Here is a 22,044-nt window from a genome sequence, read left to right as displayed (position 1 = left end):
GGTTGCGGTACTGCTACCCTTACTTCTGCACTGCTGCTGGCGGCAGTGCTGCCTTCAGAGCTGGCAGCTGGAGGGTAGCGGCTACTGTCTGGGAGCTCAGCTCTAAAGACAGAGCCACCACCAGCAGCAGCGCAGAAGTAAGGATGGCATGGTAAGGTATTGCCACCCTTACTTCTGGACTGCTGCTGGCGGGGCACTGCCTTCAGAGCTGAGAGCCTGCCCAACAGCCATTGCTCTCTGGCCGCCCAGCTCTGAAGGCAACGCAGAAGGGTGACAATACCACAACCCTCCTAAAATAACCTTGTGATCCCCCTGCAACTCACTTTTGGGTCAGGACCCCCAGTTTGAGAAAAGCTGGTCTCCCTCATGAAATCTGTATAGCGTGGGGGTAAAAAAATCACACAAAAGACCAGATTTCTTGGTGGGAAACCAGATTTCATGGTCCATGACATGTTTTTCCGTTGCCATGACTTTGGTAGGGCTTTAGTTATGCAAGAGGTCAGACTAGATCTTAATGGTCCCTTCTGGTATTAAAATCTATGAGTATATGGACTGAATGACTTTAGCTTTAGGTACTTGCTGTCCTTGGAAGATTAATGAGCATTCGGTAGAGTTCAGAACACAGGTAATAAATAGTGGGAGCTCTGTTCTGTACTAAATGATTTTCCAGCATTCTAGGTGAACATTTTAATTTGTTTTTTCATTCTTTGATCTTGCTCATATATTTGAGACTATCTGAAGGGTGAGATCTTTATGGGGTGTGTGTGTGTGTGTATATATTTTTTTTATTGCATACCATCAACAGGACAAAACTGAGCAACACATGAAGTGTAGGGATTGATCCTATTTTGGAAGTGGATAGACTACTATCATAGCTGCCACTTACACACAAAATCAGCATCTACACACAGTTCCCACACCACAGTTTGATATCCCACAGTTATTGCCTTTTACAAACAGAAAAATACTAAAGCGACATATCCAATGGAATAATTACTGGATAAATACTGGCTTTTTAGTTTTGATCACTTGACAATTGAAGTGCCCAAACCTGCCTCCCATTGAAGTCAAAAGGTCAAACTCCCATTGGTTTCAATGCAAGCCAAATCAGGAGCACAAGGTGAGATTCCACAAATGCCATTTTCAAAAGCAACCTCTGATTTTCACCATGCTTGAACACTTGACCATGATTTTCAGAAGTACTAAATCACTTGCAACTCCAGCTGATGGCTTTGGGGCCTGCAGGCCCTCGATACAGCTGAAAAATCAGGCACAAGGTATCTCAAGTCAGGCACCCAAAATTGTTATAATGGTCATAGTCATGATTTGGGCCTATGCCTTCAGAAAACTGCCCTGAAGAGCTAGAAAAACTATTTTGGCAGGGCTGCCAAACTTCTGGATTGGCAATGGCTGGGCTTAAAACAAAAAAGGAAACTAAAAATCTCTCTCTCTCTCATGGGAAAAACCCATCTTTGGATTTTAAAAAAATAAATGTATAACTGAGGGCCTGACCCAAATAACCTATGCGCTCAAGATAAATAAATGAGCCTCCAAGTGCCAGTACTGCACCATGAAAACTGTGAGCCAAAGCCCAGAAAAAGAAAAAGAAAAAGAAAAAACCACAAAAACTCTTATTGTTTCTGATGTCCCCTAGAATGGGATTGGCATTTTAGGAGTCCTTTTAAGAGCAGATTTTCTCCACTGGAATGTTGGCGCTTCAGCTGAATGATGAGAGCAAATTCAATCTGTTCTTCCCCATCCCCTTCCCCACCAGCTAATCTATAATTAAACTGTTGAAAGGGAGACTCAGAAAGGATCAGCTGAAGAAGAGTCTTCATCATCATGGCAAAGTATGTGCCTCTCAAATCAATCTGTACCTAGGTCCTGAGTGGTCTGGCTGGATATTCAGTTTACATCCATCATTGATGATCCTATCACACCACTGAAGCTTTTGATGACCACTTCATTGTTAGCTGTATTGCAGCATTCCTTGGTAAGCGTGCTTTGTAATTCATTGGTCTTTCATCCTAATGATATGTCCGTACCAAGAAATCCTCCAAAAATCATGAGTGCTGACAGAGACGTTTGCTAGGTTCAACTACAAATATCCTCATTTCTGATCCTGTCCTCCCATAAAATATGAAGTAGCTGATGAAGACTATTAATCAAAAATGTCAATCTGTCACTCTTTAGCCTTCCTCAGCACTCACGTGTCACTGCCCTACAACAGAGTTGATATACCTGTAGTTCTATAGATCCACAGCTTCATCACAAGTTTGATGTCACAACATTCCCACAGAGGCTACTAAAGACCATAGAACATGGTAGTAGCTGCTGCTATACAAGCTTCTACATCTTTCAAGCCTTCTCCAGCTTGGTCTTTGACATTTCCCAAGTATTTGATAGTTACCACCTGATCAGTGTCCTATCTGGACACCAGTTGAAAGCTGGAGCTGGAGGCTGCTTGATGGTAATGTCAGTGACTTAATTTATCCAGGTTAATAACCAGACCAATGTGTCTCTCTTCTTGCCCAACCAGTTCAACCATCAGCTGCAGCAATTCCCCACACTGAGCCAACAAAACAATGCAATTGGTGCATTCAAGATCTCCCAGCGAATGATGCAGAAGAGTATGACACAACAGTAAGTCTCCTGTAGCAAACTCTTCAAGTAAACATCTTTAACCATTTGCCCAGGAGGGCAAATTTTCATACCAGGAGGTAGTTATGGGAATCTAACAATCTGCTGACACAATGGTCTGCTTCTTCTCACTTTCACTGATCTAAATCAAGAGTATACCTGGCTGAAGTCAATAAAGTTACACCAGTGAGAGAAGTGCATCAGGCCCAAGCACCACTACACTGAGCCATAATGGAATGACATGGTGAATATGTTACGTGAACTCCAAAAGTTATTCCTGCACCTTAACATTTTGTACACTAGGCTCACCAAGTTGAAATTGGGACAAATCCTTTTACTGCTCTGAGAATGCTATTCCAAAAGCTGAAGAAGAGAGGAAACAGATATTGATTTGTGTTGATTTTTTATTGGGCCTAACCATACTGCAGAAATTCTGACACCTGCAATACACAGCATATGTTGTACATCAACTTATGCACTATTAAAATAGTTATTTCTGTTTGAAGTGGCCCTGGAATGTCACCCATCATGTAGTAATTGTGATCTCTTTGCTTTTCTTCTTGAAAATCTTCAACATTCTAGATGCAAGAGTTGGAGAAGTTATGGACCACTGATTCTTACTTGTACACTTCATTCCAATGAACAGATGAATTAGTGCTGCACATGCAGTCTTTTATATAGCAACAAAAGAACACATGAGGTGCTGTGACATCATCCTCCGATACGATGGACAACATACTATCCATGTTCTGTGCCTGTCATAGGCCTGTATATCTGAACTCACTGGTTTATATTCCACTTTCAGTTACATCACGTAACTCTCTGGAGGCCATGTAGTGATTTCTAGATTAGAGAGACTGGTGTGGCTCTGGAACAGTACTGGGCTAACAAATCATCCCAGGTAACTGAGTATTAAATCATTCTGTTTAGGGGAAAAGCAGCAGATACCAGCAGGAAAATAGCAAGTTAACTCTAAGGATGTTGGCATTCTGAAAACTTCCAGCTAAAGAATGCAGCTGTTTCCAAAGGGCAACAGCTTCCCTTTGGTGACTTGCCAGTACCTTGAGATTTCTTTGAACAACAGTAACTGAAATGCAAGATTACTTTCAGAGAACCCTATTTTGTGAAATTCTGCATTTCAGACTTGGTTTTCAGTCAGTCAGTCTCCTAAACTGAAGAAGCAATGCACCATTCTGGCTGACAGTGACTGCAGATGCCAGGCACTTGGAGGAGAATTAAGGGGAACTAGAAGTTGCAGTCTGTTTTAAGGAGATCTCCTTGTGATGGTTCAGGAGATGATGGATGAATCCCAGCTAGGGTGAATACAAGAGCTACATAAACACAGAGATTCACTCTTGCCAGAATTCTAGGTGGGGCTTCTGGGGTCCTGCCTACAAGCAGTTTCTTCCCTAGTCTGGCCTATGGCTCCATGTTTCATTCCTATTTAAAAAACAAACAAACAAACAAAAAAAGCTTACAAGATTGAAGCATTAAGCCTCTGTAACAAATTTAGGAAGAATCAGTGGGGAGACAACCTGGCACCTTTTGCACCAAAACATAAGCCCAAACTACTTCAGCTAAAGCAGTAACTAACTTGACCAGACACATGTAAGAGGCTCGTATCTGATGTGTGGATCAGCCGCTGACAAGACATCATATTCACTTAGCCAGTGTGTTATACTTGCACACGCTCAACCAGCTCCCCTGACTCTCAGTTGGGGCATTATCAACCAACTACCAGTAGCTCTTGCCTTATCAGCAGTGTTACTCTGCATTTAGAGCCTCCTGTTAGTTGGAGAAAGGTAGCTCCATCTCCTTAAAAGGCACAATATTCATAATTAAGAGAAAGCGATTGCACTTTCATCAAGCTCTGCTTAACTGGGGTTCCTAATAAAGTGCTTCTCAAGTATTGTACCATATCAGATACTCATTAGAATTGCACCAGATACTGAGTGCTGAAGAACAAAGTTAAAGAAGGGCATTAGAGTATGTCTACACCTCAGTATAAGTCCAGGGTTAGTAGAACTTGAGTTAGCAGACTCTGGGCTCATTAGATGCTTGAGCATCTACACCAATCTGTAACCCTAGTGTAGGAATTGTTGAACCAGAGGTTCCAACCTGGGACTTCAGCACCTACACTGCATTATGATGCCTGAGTCCAGCCACTCATATCTCAGATTTCCTAGTGCCCTCCCAAAATGTGGCCACTCTAGCCCTTTGTTCATGACACAGTTTGAGACAACGTGAGGTCCACCAACCTTGACTGTCAAGAGGACAAAGAAAGGCAACCCCTGGAATTGTGGGATACTTTTGGCGGACTCCCTTAGTACAAGTCCAATGGTGCTGCATTTACACTGCAAAGCAATAGGGCTTGAACCCTGGGTCCTGGCTTGCCTCCGTCTTTGACCCTCCACCCCCATGGGGTCCTGGGATCTGGGTTAGTGTAATCTGTGTAGACAGAAGGGAGTTAGGCTACAGTCTGAGTTCAAACCCTAGGTTTACACTGTAGTGTAGACATACGCTTAGAGGGGAGATTAAATACCCCTTACAAATATAAATCCACAATAAAAAAAATGTTTCAGATCCTAAGCAGGTAATAGGTTCTATGAACAGACTTTCAAATGAACTCTTCAAAAGAGAGTTGAAAACAATGTAACTGAAAGCCACCATGACTGGTTATGCACTGACCATGTGCTTGGCACTGTACAAATGTAAAGGAAGCCCTGGCTCCTGACCCAAGGGATTCATAATCCGAATCAGACAAAGAAAAACTAAAGCAAAAACCCACATTCAGACAAGACAATGGTGAGACTTTCATCTGGTGTGTTCTGTCCCTACATGAGACCAGATGAAGGCCTAGTATCTCTCTCTCTGCTTCTATAGAGTTTCCTTTCAGTGTCCTCATGGAAGAGAGATGTTTGAGGGAGGGATCTAAAGGAAATGAACACTTTCCCTTGCTGCAAACAGTGGTGTAGCTAACATAAAGCTCCCTACTCTGCCTTAAACATCAGCGATGAGATCAGCTGTAGCAAGAGAAACATGGAGACAAGACCTCAGAGTCTGAGAAGAAACAGCCTTTCAGCTCACTTTTAAACTGAGAAATGAATACAAGTAATATTCTATCTGGTTTCTCCGCATCAGCCAATCAGGGTGCAAACACAACATGCTGGATCCATCAGTTCACCAGGTTTCACCTAAGGACTAAGGAGGACGGATTTCATTAACGTCATTTTTCTCCACTCTTACCTACATATGTCAAAAGCTGCAAATACAGCTCCAATTTCACCAGCAGACACAAGAAAATAAAATACCATGACACATGCATAGCCCAGGACAAAATACTCTATGTATGTAGGCTGGGGCTTGGTTTAGAGCAGTGATTGCAGTTTGGACTGGGGTTGGAGTTGGATTTGGGACTCCGGCTAGAGATGAGACTAAGGATGGATCTGAGCCTGGATGTGGGGGCGGAGGACAGAAGCCTCTAGCTCTACATCCAGCTGCACAATATCATGCTGCATTTTTATGGAGGATTTCTGCTGACAACACAAACTACAAGGGCAAAGCTCGAGTGGTAAGAGAAACTCTTTTTAAACATTTAGACATTCTCTTCATTAACGTTAGACAGACGGCATGGGTACAGACTGGGACTCTTTGCGACACTGCACTGAAAGGCTATAAAAAGCCAGCAGCAAATACTGTTTAAAACTAAAGGTCTGACCCTGTGAGGCACTAAATGCCTTTCTTTCCTAACAGTCAGCAAAGAGCACACAGCTCATTGCAGGATCCCTTCCCAAATTAACACCCCAGGATGATGGACTTTTACACCAGACAGGCTGAGCAGCAATACTGAGATTTGAAAATATCTGCGGACTCTGCTGCAAAATACCTCTATAGTCTTTGGACAAGGTTTGCATATTGTAGAGGGGAAAACAGGACGTTTCCATGATATTGACTAGTTGTACTATAGGTGAAGTTTCTCTCAGAACATTCAATGTTTATATATACAACTAAGAATTAGTGGTGCTTAGCCCTTATACAGCAATTTACGGAAGAGAACTGTACAATGAATTATTCAGTGAGGTTAGGTGGGCATCATTATCTCCACTTTATAGATGGGGAAAATGAGACATAGGGACTTGAAGTGACTTGATCAGTTCTATGCAGTAAATCAATGGCAGGACCAAGTTTAGAGTCAATAGGCTCTTTTCTCCTAGTCTCAGGCTCACTCTACTAGACTACATCATTTCATATACATGCAGGATAGCAGTAAGGTTAAAAAAAAGTCACCCTCACTGAATCAGTAATGGACAGATGGCAGGAATAAATGATCCATGAACAGTGCAGTCATGAGCAAATTCTGCTCTCTCTCAAGCACTATGTTTTTGGCAGGCACAGCATGGTTTCACAGAATGCCTCCTTGGCAGCTTTTTCAGGTGGCTTCTCAGTCATCCCTTTGTCACTGAAGAATGGCTCCCCCATCTCTAGATGATTAGGTATCAATATGGGAAGTGTCACCACTCGGAGGATTAAAAGTGCTGCAGGCTCCCTCAGAAATGAGTGCCTCCTTTGGCAGAGCTAGACTGGACTGGCTAATTCTTCAACACTCATGCCCTGATTCTCTCCTCACTCCTCACCTGCTCTGGTATAAATCACAAACGAGTCTCTTGAAGTCACAGGAGTTACTCCAGGATAAGTCGTCTTCCTGACACTTTTGCTTCATCCAAGAACCCGCCTTTATCACAAAAAAGTCAAACAAACAAGAACACAGCCCTACCTAGTCAGCCAGCCAAGGAGAGTTTAACATACTTGTTGCTTTGAGAAACAGATTTGCTTTTTATTCTAGTTCAAAGCAAAAAATGAAAAGGAAAAAAAAATCCACCCAAGTGCCCAAAATATACTCACCTTCCACTGAAATTTGGTTAGTTGAAGCTTTACAAATTACTCTCTAGAGGCAGCAAGGGCCATGAAAGGAAAACAACCTCACTTGTGTATCTAGCAATAAGAAGTCTAAGAGCCTTGTGTTATTGAGACTGTGCAGAAGGCACTAGGATATTACTGGCACATTAAAACCTGATTGTGTGAGGTGCAGAATGTTCTAAATCAGTATGAGTTGAAGTTTCTCAGCAGTTCACACCGTCTGGCCCTTATAGAATCCTAATAAGAGCTGGCCAAGTAACAGTCAAATAATTTAACCAATGACTTTTTAAAATTAATAACTTTTTCAACCAAACATGTGCACATAGCTCTTCTGGTGAAGCAACACCACACAAATAAATGCAAAGCTGTACCACAGTCCTGCAAAGCTGTACCACAGTCCTGCAAACTGTAAAATGCAGTTAATCGAGTGCCCTTTTTTATTCAAATAATTTTAATTATTGGAATGAACAATTTTTTTAATATGCAAATAAAATATTCTAAAACCTGAAAAAAAATTAATACTAACATTTTTCTAAGCATTGCAGAAAGTTTACTGCTTAAAATATAACCTGAATGCACTGTACAGAGCCTGATCTGTAGTTCCTGCGAACAAGTAATTCCCAGGAAATTCAGCAGGGGTGTGCGTTTTATATGTATAGGGATTACAGAATTGGGTCAGTAGTCTTACAGCAGCCCCGACTTCCACTGATGTGCAGATGAGATGCACATAATGAACAAAGGCAGCATATGCTATATGAATGGGTTGAGGGTATCATAAAATGCAATCGGTCAATACATACATCCCCCTTTGACCACAGTGGCTGTTCACAGGAAAGAGAGACAGAGCATGTGGACCTAAGGCAAGAGTTTGGTATTTGGGTCAGAAGAACTTCAAGAGAGACTGAATCATGATTCATTCCAATACAAAGGAAGACAGTCCTGTGCATTAGCATCAGCTCTGTATCGATCACCACATAACGCTCTGAAGGAGTGGATACAAAGGCATGAGAAAGATGCAAATGTTTCATGCCAGGGTCGAGTGGGTTTTTGCCTACCTCCAGTAGTAGGTCCACAACAGAGTATAAGAGTTGACTAGAGGTTCTACTCCTTTAGCTCAAGGGGTCATGGGCAGCTCTATGTTTTTGTCGCCACAAGCACGGCAGTCAGGCGGCTTTTGGCAGCATGCCTGCTGGCAGTACACTGGCAATGTGGATTCGGTGGCATGCCTGTGGGCAGTCCGCTGGTCCCGCACCTTTGACATACCCACCGCCGAATTACCACTGAAACCGCAGGACCGGTGGACCTCCCACAGGCATGCCAGCGAAGGCAGCCTGACTGCCGCCTTCACTGAGACTAGCAGGCTGCCCCCCGTGGCTTGCTGCCCCAGGCACGCGCTTGGTGCGCTGGTGCTGCCTCTGCAAGGGATGGAGGATCAGCATTTAGTACTACTAGAGGTCCTAATTTCAAAAGGACCATGATAGCCGGAGTGGGGTTAGTAGTTATAGAAATTTGCTAATTGGCAGTTATCTGAAATAAGAGACCAGCTCCAAAGCCAAAATATTTGGATCCAGATTTGAATGTCTTCAAGCCCTGCAGTACATGGGTTGGTGAGGTTTGGCTCAGGCCTACCTTTTTTTAAGTTTGCCTTTCCTCATTTCTCAACAATGATATGACATGAAAGACCGGCTGTAATGAGGTCTGAGTGTACTGCAATGACCTTTCACGAGCACCTTAGCAAACATCACCATAAATAATTAAACATAAACTACAATTGTCAAGACAAATTAACAAAGTGCCTCTAGTGATGCATGAGCCACATTTTTGTAAAGGGCATTTGTTTACGTAAGACAGTCAGCGGGTCCCAGGCTTTGAGGCAAATTTGGGAGCTTTGACCTTCCATTCATCTTAGACTGGAAATGGCATCTTGGATTAATGTATGTGAACAGTCCCCTCAATTTTTACTTCTTAACACTTAAATTTCAGAGTACACAACCTACTCAGAACTGACCGCTCACTCCTCCTCCAAGGTGTCGAATGCCCTCAACTCCTGATTCAGAGATTCCAAGGCCAGAAGGGACCACTGTGATTATCTAGTCTGACCTTCTGCATAACATAGGCCAATTCTGAGAGCATCTCTGTCAGGCTGTCACAATACCTAAAACACTCCACCTTGATTTAAATGAAACTAATGGGAATGGAGAGCGCTCAGCACCTTGCAGGGTGAGACCTCCCTTGGAGGGCATATCCTGAGTTCCTGACAGGATGCTTTTCATTAGAGAATTGAGTGCTTCATGTCTAATATTAGATTGTCTTTCCCACAAAGAATTTTCAACTTCTTTTTCTCCGTACTGGCAAACTTTTGTCATTGTAGGATAGACAGATTAGATTAGATACAGACAGCCAGAGAGAGGAAGATAGAGATCAGCATTGATATTCTGACTGTCCTTAGGGAGAGACAGGAGGGCCATGGATGGAAAAGCAAAGAACATCAGATAATTGAGAGTATTTACAATGTAATTAAAGGACACCTGGCATCAGGACCTTGTTTCAGTTAACAGGGCATTTCAGATACCTAGAGTTTGGATAAGTGATATTGCCCTGTACGTGCAGTATAAAGATTTTCCAGTGTGCGGCCCCTTTAATTCCAGAGGTCTTCAGAATTCTCATATCAAATCTACTGCCTTAAAAAAAATGTGTAACGTAGTGAATCCAACCAACATATTAAATACATTAAAGTCTGCAACTTCCTGCCAAGGCTGCCTGGTCCAGGAGATGGAATGTGTGGTGCTCTAAGATGACTACAAATAGATCCTCTCCCACTAGAGCTGAGAAAGCCAGATGAGTCTGCCAGCAAAAACGTAAGGCAGACATTAATCACAGAAGCCTACACCTTCTCTCCACGTGCAAGTTCTATGCACCAGCAGGATGGATAATGCAAGCCACCGAACAGAATAGGTGTATGGAATTCTCAGAGCCGAAGAGCTTCTTTGGTACTTCATGGATTACTGCTAGCATTCAGATACTAATACACTATTCATCATCAACAACTTTTCCTAGGTGGTAGGTGTCAGCTGAGAGCTGCCCATATGCAAAACATCTTTTTTGGTTTGAGTTTTTTTTTTGTTTTTTTTTTTAATTCCATTGTAATTTTTGTGCCAAGAAAAAAAAAAGAGTCCAGATTGATAACCTCAGGTACTGAAGCCGTCAATGCATTCACAGAAAAAAATACGTTGCAGGCAACAGCAGGGCAAATATGATCTCAATTGAGTCATCTGCAGACTTTGAATCTGGACTCTTCAGTGCTAAAAGCATGAGTCTAGTGTTTGAGGCCACTCTATTGTCAGATATAATCAGAATGTTATCCTCTTGTGGACCAACCTCCAGAAGACAAAAATCTAAGATCTCCTGGTGAGACTAAAACAAGCTTAAGTAGTAACACAAACCAAAGCTGCTTTTTCCAGTCATTTCTCTTTAACCAACATGTGCTAGATCATCAGGGAAATGCTTCTTTATTTCTTGGGGACCAACAATAATATCCAGTGCTCTACTCCTGGAAGTCTCTCAGAGGTTTCCCAAAAGGTGAAAAAAAAAAAAATCCAGCCATGTCTCCCAACCCCCTATTTTTCTAGTGACAGGAGCCTGTGGAAATTAATGTAGGTATAAGCTATAAGTCCTTATCCTTTTAGTCTCTCTCTGACAGCAATTTCAAAACCTTCCTGTTTATTTGAATGAGGAAGTAACCCCTTGAAACTCACATGAACTGATCTCTGTCAAATGGGATATACACCGCCTTCTACTTGGTCTGGAGGGCCCTGAGATAGCAAACTTTACAGCAACAACATAATTACATATATATAAAGATATCTTTAGAGGTTCCTAAAAATGTATTTTCTGCTCTGAGCCTTCTATGATTAGATTCATGGTAACTAAAGTAATAGAAGATTTTTAAAATTCCATAAACACACTTCAAAAATCAGTTTTTTCCTGTAACATACATGGCATATGCAAAAATTAAAGATGGTGTGGGGGGCATAAAGGCTTTAACTGGTTCTGGATGCCCTTCATAAATCACCTGTGCTTTCACTACTCATAAGAAAACTGTCCCAAACTCATGTCAATAAAGCCTTTATACCACTCCACCACATATTCTGTGTAGATCTAGATCAGTAAACTCTCCCCCCCTCACACACACACTTTATTATTTAGCTACTTAAATCAATCAAAAGATAATACCTTCTTTTTGCTGCAGTAAATCTGCCACTTCTTCTCTGGCGGGAGTGCAAACATAGCCTCTCTGTTCTTATCCGTGAGATCCAGTTCATCCTGAGATTGTTAAATGAAACACACAGTCAGCTGCACTGATACCTGTCAATACTGTGGAAAGAACATGCATCAAGCATGCCCCAAACCCTCATTTAAAGAAGCAGAGGACCAAGTGTCTCCCTGTAACGACTGATCTCTATAGAGATTTGTATTGCCTGCATCCCCTTCACCACTGATTAAGTTCACGTATTCTGCTACAGGTTCCCCCAGTTAGAGCAGAACAGACCCAGGGAGGTGACGAGCAACCACAGTGTCTAACTTCCCTTGTGAATTATCGTTACACCTGTGCTCACTTGGGTGGGAGCAATCATTGTATTTGATGAATAAGAAGTGACACGTTCTGATATAAGGTGATGCGTCATGAAAGTGTTGAAGTGAAAAAACTTCATTGCTCTGGTTAAAACAAGTCAGACACTAAACTTTCTCTGAGAAGTCTATATAGAGAGTCAATGCACCTCCTTCCAGGCCCAAAATACCAAACTGGATCCTGCACAGCACCAGCTCAGCCCTGCCAATACACTTCAAGACTGACCTGCACCAACCCCCAACAGAACAACCCCAGAGACTGCCAGCTATTCCAGACTACCAGTCAGTGATTTCCCTACACCACCCCGGGGGGTGCACCCCCCTGGGGGGGTGTACATCCCCCCTGAATTTCCCCAACACCCTCCCCCCAGTTTTGTGAGCTAGTTACATACCAATTCAGTGACTGTTTGGAAATCTGAATTTAAACTGAAACATTAATACACACTTTAAAAGCTTATACAGTGTATGATAAAATGTGTATCTGATAAAGTATAATAGATTTGAAAAGTATGAACATAAACTAGCTTCCTTGCTTCCTTATACAGCTGTTTTTTATGATGCCAGTGCATTCATTTCGGTGATGTTGGCCAACCTAATAATTTCAAATGATGATTTCTAAGCAAAGTCTAAATGAGCTCTCCCTGACAGCTAGTGATGAGCTGGGGCTGCGGGGAAAAGCTTTAGGACCAGATTAAAAGTTTATTAGAAAATGTTTAAAAATAAACGATACAGAGGGTTTGAAAAGTCAGTTATTGATCATCGGGGGTAGCATGCAGAGCATAGGGGGATGCTAGTAGTTTGGTATTGAACGGCACATAGCATATACAGTCTGCCATGTTCCCAATGCAGGGTGTACAGTGGGTGAGCTCAAGATACAGTCAGTAAGCAGTGGCGGTACATCGCTCATATATACAGGTTACAGACAGTCATGGGTAAAGATAAGCGGGCTGGGTAATGGGGATAGGATGACCTTCACAAGGTGAAGTTCGGTTCGGTGGGTTCAGGGGATAAAGTCCAGCAGGGGAGATCCACAAGTTTCCTCCCCTTCGTGGGTTCACAGAGTCACACCGGCTCACACTCGGTATTGGCGGTGGCCGGTGATGTGCTCTGTGTAAATGTCTCTAGACCATCGAATCGTGTCTGAGACCATTAGGCGTCTCATGAGCCGCGCGTAGCAACGGCCCCTTACATTCACACCTAATCTACCTAGGTATCCAGCAAACAGAGCTGTGTTGTCCAAGTGATAGATTTTGGCTGGGGTTGGGTTACAAACCACTTGAATGTGGGGGATATGGGGGATGAAATGTTGTTCTTATTGTATGAGTAAAGGGCAGTAGAACTGTAGCCTGTGAGGATTTGAAGACATCTAGAGAGAGGGTGGGGACCTGTCCCTCTCCGCTGTTTAAAGACAGAGCTGATTAGGCTCCATAGATAGTCTTTTGTTCTGTTAAGTGACCACTGCAGCTGAAATCACTGACAATCAGGTCTAAGTGCTTAGTCCTGTTGTGGGGACAGTGTTTTTGTGTAAGAGACAACCAGACTGCACTAGCAGCGAGCAAGGTTCCTGCATTGAGAGCTCAGCTGAAATCACTGAGAGCTGGTGGAACCTCAAGAGACCAACTCGCAGAGGTCACAGTGGCAGGTGGCAGCCGAAGGTGACAGAGTGGTGGAGTGAACGGTGGCACAACAAACAGACACGGCCAGAGCGAACAGCGAGCAGCTGGAGGAACAAGCAAAGTGCCTTCTTGTCCCCCACCTGGAAGGTGTACTCACGTGAAAGCACCTCTGAACTCTGAGTCTCCACTGACCAAGTGAGTGGAGTGGGGTGGAGGGAAAAGTGAGGGGCATGTTAAACATTTGTTTGTTGGACTATATTTTAGTCACTTTGCTCCAGAATGCTAGATTTGTGACTGGGAATGGAAACTTATATACATGTTTCCTAGTAGGCCAAGATTTTAAAAATGCATTATTTGCCAAGGTTATCTCACATTGTTGCTATCTTGGGAGGTCATTATATTGGGGAGTTTCTGTACCAAACATTTTTATTATTATAATTAATTTTTACATAAGAATGGTCAGACTGGGTTAGACCAATAGTCCATATAACTCAGTACCCTGTCTTACAGCTGTGGTCAAGGCCAGGTGCTTCAGAGGGAATGAACAGAACAGGTAATCATCAAGTGACCATCCCCTGTTGCCCATTCCCAGCTTCTGGCAAACAGGCTAGGGACACTCAGAGCATGGTATTGCATCCCTCTCCATCCTGGCTAATAGCCACAGATGGACCTGTTCTCCAGGAATTTATCTAGTTCTTTTTATAATCCTGTTATAGTTTTGGTCTTCACAGCATCCTCTGGCAAAGAGTTCCCTGGGTTGACTTTATATTGTGTGAAGAAGTCCTTCCTTTTGTTTTTTTTTAAAACCTGCTGCCTATTAATTTCATTGGGTGACTGCTAGTTCTTCTGTTATGTGAAGGATTAAATAAAATTTCCTTATTCACTTTCTTCACACCAGTCAAGATTTTGTAGACCTCTATCATATCCCCATTAGTCATCTCTTTTCTAAGCTGAAAATTCCCAGTCATTTTAATCTCTCCTCCTGTTTCATACCCCTGATCATTTTAGTTGCCCATCTCTGTACCTTTTCCAATTCCAATATATATATTTTTAGGATGGGTGACCAGATCTGCACACACTATTCAAGGTGTACACGCACCATGGATTTATATAGAGGCAATGTGATATTTTCTGTCTTATTATCTATCCCTTTCTTAATGATTCCCAATATTGTTTGCTTTTGTGACTGCTGCTGCACATTGAGTGGATGTTTTCAGAGAACTATCTACAATGACTCCAAGATCTCTTTCATGAGTGTTAACAGCTAATTCAGATGCCATCATTTTGTATGTATAATTGAGATTGCTTTCCCATGTGCATTACTTTGCATTTATCAACATTGAATTTAATTTGCCATTTTGTTGCCCAGTCACCCAGTTTTGTGAGATCCCTTTGTAGCTCTTCGCAGTCTGCCTGGGACTTAATTATCTTGAATAGTTTTGTATCATCTGCAAATTTTGCCACCTCACTGTTTATCCATTTTTCCAGATGAATATGTGGAATAGTACTGGTCCCAGTACTGACCCCTCAAGGATACCACTATTTATCTCTCTCCATTCGGAAAACTGATAATTTACTCCTACCCTTTGTTTCCCATCTTTTAACCAGTTACTGATCCATGAGAGGACTGCCCTCTTATCCCATGATGGCTTACTTTTCAAAAGTCAACTTAAATTAAATACATTTTTTTTAATTTTTTTTTTTTTTAAGAAATCTAGATCTGTTAATGTGTTTTGGTGTAACTTGCATTTTCCTTATGTTAAATTTGCATAATCCTAACAAAACACTTACTATATTCATCTCTCTTTTATATATCATTGGACCTGACACCCCCCCTGTAAATTCGAACACCCCCCCACCCTTTCAATTCCTGGGGAAACCACTGCTACCAGTGATTTTTAGGCCGGTTTTGAACTAGCAACCTAGAGCAAAAGGATCCATCTGCCACTACCACTCCCCTGCACCATCCAGTTCCCACCAAAAGACAAAAGGAACACCTCATGTTTGGAAAAACCAACATATTCCAAAAAGAGCCAAATTCACCATTGGTGTAACTGGGCAAATATCTTCATCTGTTGATGAGAGCAGCAAGTTTGGCACAGTATTTTTGTGAGAGAAAAGATTACTTTGTCATTAGTAAACTACACTGGATTCAGAAGTTCAATTCCTAGTTCCAACCCAGGTTTCCAGTGGGACTCTGGCCATGCCACTTGATCTGTGCCTCAGTTCCTCTTCTGCAAGGGGATGATAATACTCCCCTTTTCCCAGGCTATTTAGATGGCAAACTCTTCAGGGCAGGGACTGTCTTTTACTGTGTACGTTAAGCACTTCGCAAAATGGGGCTCCAATCTCAGTTGAAGTCCATAGGTTCTGGTGGGATATAAATAATATTCCAAAGAGCACACCAACATATTTTGCTTTGTTTAGTCCAGCTGTGCTGATCCTATAAGACAAGTGGCAGAGGTGTATGCTTGACCAAGAGCAAGAGAGCGCACGTGTGTGGTACAAAGACCATCCATTCCTGCCTTACAGTTTCAAACAAAGCTTCAGCCAGATTTGTGTGTGTGTGTGTGTGCGCATGTGTGTAATATATATATTTGAAGGAGAAAGTGTTCAGGAGTCCTATAACAAGATGACATTGTGAGGCTAATAGAATTGTAAATGCAGCACCCATGCTAAGCTTGCCCAATGCAGGGACAATACCTCTTTAATTCAGCCCCACAATGGCTCATTTGGAAAGCCTTCAGGGCTGGGAAACTTGTGAAAACAGTGAGCTAAATTGCATACTGAGCCTGGTAGTAGCTGCTGACAGATTTAAAGGTCCACAGAGACTTCAGCTGCAGAAAGGTACAAAAGAAATGCAAACAGTAACAAGGCTAGGTCACTGCCAGCAGCAGAAGGTAGAATAAGCTGGGGGATTTTTATTCTTTTCAAAAATGTTTAAAGAACAAAAAAAAAAAAGTTAGCTGTGCATGAAGAGCACAAGTCATGTGGAAATGTTTAGGGTGAGTTTCCAACCAAGGGGGCAGCCAAGCGAGACAAGGAGTTCTATAAGCAGCAACCAGAGTCATATTCTTGGGTGGAGAGGGAGAGAGAAACTACATGTAAGGTCGTAAGACCAGCAAAGGAATGCTGTTGGAGGTCAAGTGTGTGGGACGAGTGGGAGGGTCAGCGAGGAAATCAGAGTTTCCAGGTTTGGAAGAAGAGTTGCTGGGGCTGCAATTCACACGTGAAGTGAGCTGGCCAGTCTTAGCTAAGTCCTAAGAAGAAAATCATTGTGAGAAACTGAAGGCTAATAAGATAAACAGTAGGAGCTCTGTTATGAAGCTTAATTCATGTACAAGAGCAAGTTGAGAGATAGCTAGTTCTACGTGGTTTTCACAGACGCTCCCCCCAATACCATACTGAATGACAGCACACTCAACCAGTAAAAGACAAGACAAACATGACATCAGAATACTCATTAAGTGAACACACCCTAAGGGCATGATGCTGTAACTTGCCAGTTCTGGAAGTTGCTTTCGTGGGTGTTGCGTGCATCAGGCAAAGATTCATATATTATAAGGCCTCAAGGGACCATTATGGTCATCTAGTCTGACCTCCTGGCCAAGGTGCATGCTGCTGTCTTTGCCCCATCTAGCATTCTACCATTTGCATCCTAATAGCATGAGCTTCCTTACAGACAAGGTAGATAATGGGATGGTAGATGATGCAATGGACAAAAGCATGCACATGCAGGCAGCCCTCCCCACTGCAACCTAAGAAAGAAAGCAAATAGCAAGAGTCATTGCCCTAGCTACAATCTTCATGCTTCAGGACATAACTTGCTCACAAATTGAAGATCAGGAAGGAATCTGCTTCCATTGAACAGCAGTTAGAGAGGGTGGACTACTCCTTCCTCTGAAACAAGCAGCATTGATCATTGTCAGAAGGACAAATCCTAGATTACAGGCTCACAGCCCAAATGGCAAGGTTGCAAGTGGGGACACCTCCATAGTGGAGGAGGAAAACCTCCCCTACTGGATGCAGAGCAGCAGTGAAGCCACTCATCGACCTTCAACACAGTGTGCAGTCACTCTTGTGGCAGCTGTTCTCTCCTTCAGTGAGGGAGGAAAGCCAACTGAAATTGCATAATCATGGATATATCAGCTTTGCTTACCTTCCCCCCATTGTCCAGCCACTCAAAAGCCCCTCATGTTGAAGCACATGTTGTTCTCTAAAGGTTCTCAAATCCTTTCTTTCTCCACCCTTTTCTGCAGTGGCAGGGTGAAGGACTTCTATGACTGCAGAGGAAAGCACAGTATCTGACCCAGAGATAAGACACTGTTCCAATATGAAATTCTCATGGAAAGAGACACCTCAGGTAACAAGCACCTCAGACTCTGAAGAGATTTTGAAAGGTTATATCTGATGTGCTTGTAAACACATCACACTAGCCTGTTTTCAGAGTGGAATTAGTCACCGAGTGAGACTGCTGACTCTAGTGTGAGTGCAGTGACCACCCACTACAGGGGAAAAGGAACCAAAAAAGGAGGCGGTGGGAGAGTGCAGAAGTAGTAGGGACCTTGAATAGCATCATCTAGAACAGGAACAGAGCTAGGTGAGGAAGTCCTCATGCCTGGATGCCCAGGGAGCATGTGGGGGAAGAAGAGAGGTTCTGTTGGAACAAAGAGGGAGGGAAAAAACCCTCTTCTATCTGTTGTGGTGATTTCTCTACAGAAATGTAGTAACTCTTCTTCCATGTCTTGGATGGAGGGCTTGGTTCCAGAGATTTATGCCAACAGGCTCCTGTACAATACAACACAGCTCAGCTGCCTGGCTCTCAAAAGCACTTCAAGCTGCAAGTGCTCCAGTGAAATACAGATTAGAGAGACATTTGCCAGGACAGCCTCAGGGAGATGTTAAAAAAAAGCGCCCAGTTACTATTCCTTACATTGCATTCAGTTTTCCATTTTTTTTAAATTATTATTTTACTTACTGAGGGTGGATACGTTCAGTTAATTTCCTTTTATGTGGGCCTTTTTACAAACAGACTGAATTTTGATGATACATTAAAATCTATTGGAGATGGATTTGAGGTTCAAATATTTCCAGTCCAGTTCTCTGGGCCAGAGGAAGATGGCCTGCATTCAAAATGGCTGCAACCCAGGAAAACAAGCAGGAGAGAAGAGGAGGAATGGGCAAGGAACATAAAACAGTTTTTTGTGGGATTAAAAACCATACTATGCCCCATGATTTGGCAACAGTCAACAAATTGTGAGAGCTGGATCTGGTGTTCGGCCGCCATTGTTTTATGACGATATCATTTAAAGTCCAGCACAAGCAGAACAAAAGGGAATCTCTCGTCAATAAAAGGTAGCACCTCTCTGGAAAAGTGTTACATTAAATTAATACAGAAAAAATAATGTGGGAGAAAATTAAAGTGCCCAATGGTTATCTTGAAGAATCTGGCTGTATATTAAGGACTGTGTTTAGGGACCCCTTCATCCATTTCTAAAATGTAGCCACCTCCGGGTGGAACATCGTAGGGCCCACTAACTCTGGCCATCAGTGCTTTTTAGGACAGGAAGAATAATTCATTCAATTAGAACTGCAGGATTAAGGTGGGCAGAATTTCATATACTCTGAAACAGTGATCCTAATAAACTCCTGCGAGGTGTGTTGGGACATTCTAACAATACTGTGTGTGGAATCCCTTCAGCACGGTAGGGCTCTTTTTTAAATCAAGTTCTTTGCTACTTATGTAGCTCATCATTTCTGCAGGATCTGACACGGAGCAGCTGTGCTCTCTGATACACTGGTTCTCTAGTACACTTGCCCCATATTCTAGGCAGGACTGACTATTTTTAGGAACCATAAAGGAGGGATTGACTCGGGGAGTCATTCCCAGTTTTGCTTTTGCGCCCCCGGCTGATCTCAGCCATTGGCACCCATGATAGCAGCAGACAGTATAGAAAGACAGATAACCGTCATCTCATTGCCAATTTACACTGGCAGCAGACAGTACAGAAAGACTGGTAACCATCTCTGCTATCATGCAAAAGCAAATGAATACTGCTGTGTAGCGCTGGAGTATCGCCTCTGTCAGCGGCATCCAGTACACATACGGTGACTGTAAAAAAAAAAAAAAAAAAAAAAAAAAAAGCTTAACGGGCTCCATTGTTGCCATGCTATGGCGTCTGCCAGGGCAATCCAGGGAAAAAGGGCGCGAAATGATTGTCTGCCGTTGCTTTCCTGGAGGAAGGAATGACTGACGACATTTACCCAGAACCACCCGCGACAATGATTTTTGCCCCATCAGCCACTGGGCTTTCAACCCAGAATTCTAAGGGGCGGGGAAGACTGCGGGAATAGCTACCCACAGTGCAATGCTCCGGAAATCGACGCTAGACTCGGACCATGGCCGCACACCACCGAATTAATGTGCTTAGTGTGGCCGCGTGCACTCGACTTTATACAATCTGTTTTATAAAACCGGTTTATGTAAAATCGGAATAATCCCATAGTGTAGACGTACCCACAGGCAGTAAGTTCATCTCTACAGTCCTAATATGCTTTTATGTGAGATGATATCTGGACTTTTTCTGCTGGCTATCCATCTAATTCTTCCTCAAGTTCTTGTAAGTTGGGTCATTTTGTGTTTCTCATTTGAGCTTGTCAGATTTTGCTTCAGAAATGGGTAGTAATGTTGTATGTATTTCAACCTCCTCTTCCTGCAGCTCCTGGCTTCCCCTGTTCAGAGGTGCTCTTGAAAGCATTCCTGCTAGAAGCAGCTCCTTTCCAGGTCTGTATTTCACCTTTGCAATGTCATGATCATTCTCTGAAGTGTTGGTGGTACTTTGCCCAATAGTTTCTGTAAGACAGCTTACAAAGGTTTATGGTCTTGTTTCTGCCTCAGCTGATTTCAGCGTGCAAACATACTTACGAACCCACTCACAACCAGAAATGATTGCCAGTGTTTCTTTTCCAATCTGAGCATAGTTTTGTTATATTTTAGTCAGTGCTTAAGATGACCTGGGTGTTCATCTAGCAAAAGGACAACCAGCCCTTAATCTCTGAGAAGTTGCACAGCAAACATCATGGGGCCAAATTCTCTGAGGGTGTAGGTTGGCATAGCTGAACTGAGAATTCAATTCTTACTCTTTTTTGATAAATTCAAAACAGGAAGCTAGAGATTGCCATACTGGATCAGAGCAGTGGTTCATCTGATCCAGTATCCTTTCTCCAACAGTGATCAATGTCAAAAGCTTCAGAGGAAAGCACAGAAACCCTGCAGCAGAACGTTTTGGAATAAGCTGCCCCCAGCATGTTTGTTCCTAACTACCTGAGCTACAGAGTGGCTGGTGCCCTGAAGCAGATGAATGCCTCTCCCTTTCACAATATTTCCATACTAGTAATAGGGACTTTGTTTTTTAAATTCTGTAAAACTTCTCTCTTGCTGGTCACTCCAGCCTCATTTGGCACTTTTCCATGGGCTGCATTCTAATTAGAACATGCAACTAAGAGAAACTAGGGATGAATTTGCTTAATTATGTTACTATGCTCACAGTGCTCTGTAAGGTCTCCTTACTTCAGGGTCCTTCCATTTGGACAATTACCTCCACCTTTATTGCAAACAAATCTGGGGCCAGTGGTTTGTTGACATTCACATTGTGACTTTCTGCCTGTGTGTGCATTTTACTTAAAATGAACCCTCCCGATGTGCACACCCTCTCATTCACACTTCCTACCCCATTCCTGTCTCATACACACACATGCCTTTTCATTTCCCTCTACCCCTCCTCTCTCATTGTCCCCTTATCTCTGTCCCACACAGAAAACAGGCTCTCTCACACACACACTCTTTGCCATCCTCTGTCTTTCCCATTTCACAAGCACCAAATTTATCTTAGTTACAAAGATCAGTGTAACTCCCTCTTCTGACCTCTCTCCCACTGCCATCCTTGGCTGAGTAGGATGGGCCTGCAATGGATGTATCAAATGCTTTGCACTGGGATCCCAATTCCACAGCACTCCAGAGTTGTTAACATGTAGATTTCTCATCACATAATTAGAGGGACCAATAAAAATTCCAAGCCTCTGACATTCCCAAATGGGACAGCAGAGCCTTGGTCCTGACCAAAAATTTGCTTCACACATTGGGTTTATTTCATTTTGTAAAAGACAAACATGGATTTTAACACATCATAGGATCCAATCCAGTGTCCTTTGGCCCCAGTACCATGAGGAGCCAAGAGAGGGT

General features: G+C 42.8%; 1 protein-coding gene across 2 annotated transcripts in view; it reads right to left on the bottom strand.

Moving 5' to 3' along the window:
* DAAM2 (dishevelled associated activator of morphogenesis 2) overlaps positions 1-22,044 on the bottom strand; it is a 266,918-nt gene that overhangs the window by 119,235 nt on the left and 125,639 nt on the right. For both annotated transcript variants that reach the window (XM_030557288.1, XM_030557289.1), the window contains one exon: positions 11,791-11,880. In XM_030557288.1, the coding sequence (XP_030413148.1) occupies positions 11,791-11,880 (90 nt within the window). The remainder of the gene's footprint in view (positions 1-11,790; positions 11,881-22,044) is intronic.

This window comes from Gopherus evgoodei, chromosome 3 (assembly GCF_007399415.2).
Source record: "Gopherus evgoodei ecotype Sinaloan lineage chromosome 3, rGopEvg1_v1.p, whole genome shotgun sequence".
Taxonomy (NCBI): Eukaryota; Metazoa; Chordata; order Testudines; family Testudinidae; genus Gopherus; species Gopherus evgoodei.
The sequence above is the reverse complement of the archived record's forward strand: the minus strand, read 5'-3'. Positions and strand labels throughout refer to the sequence as shown.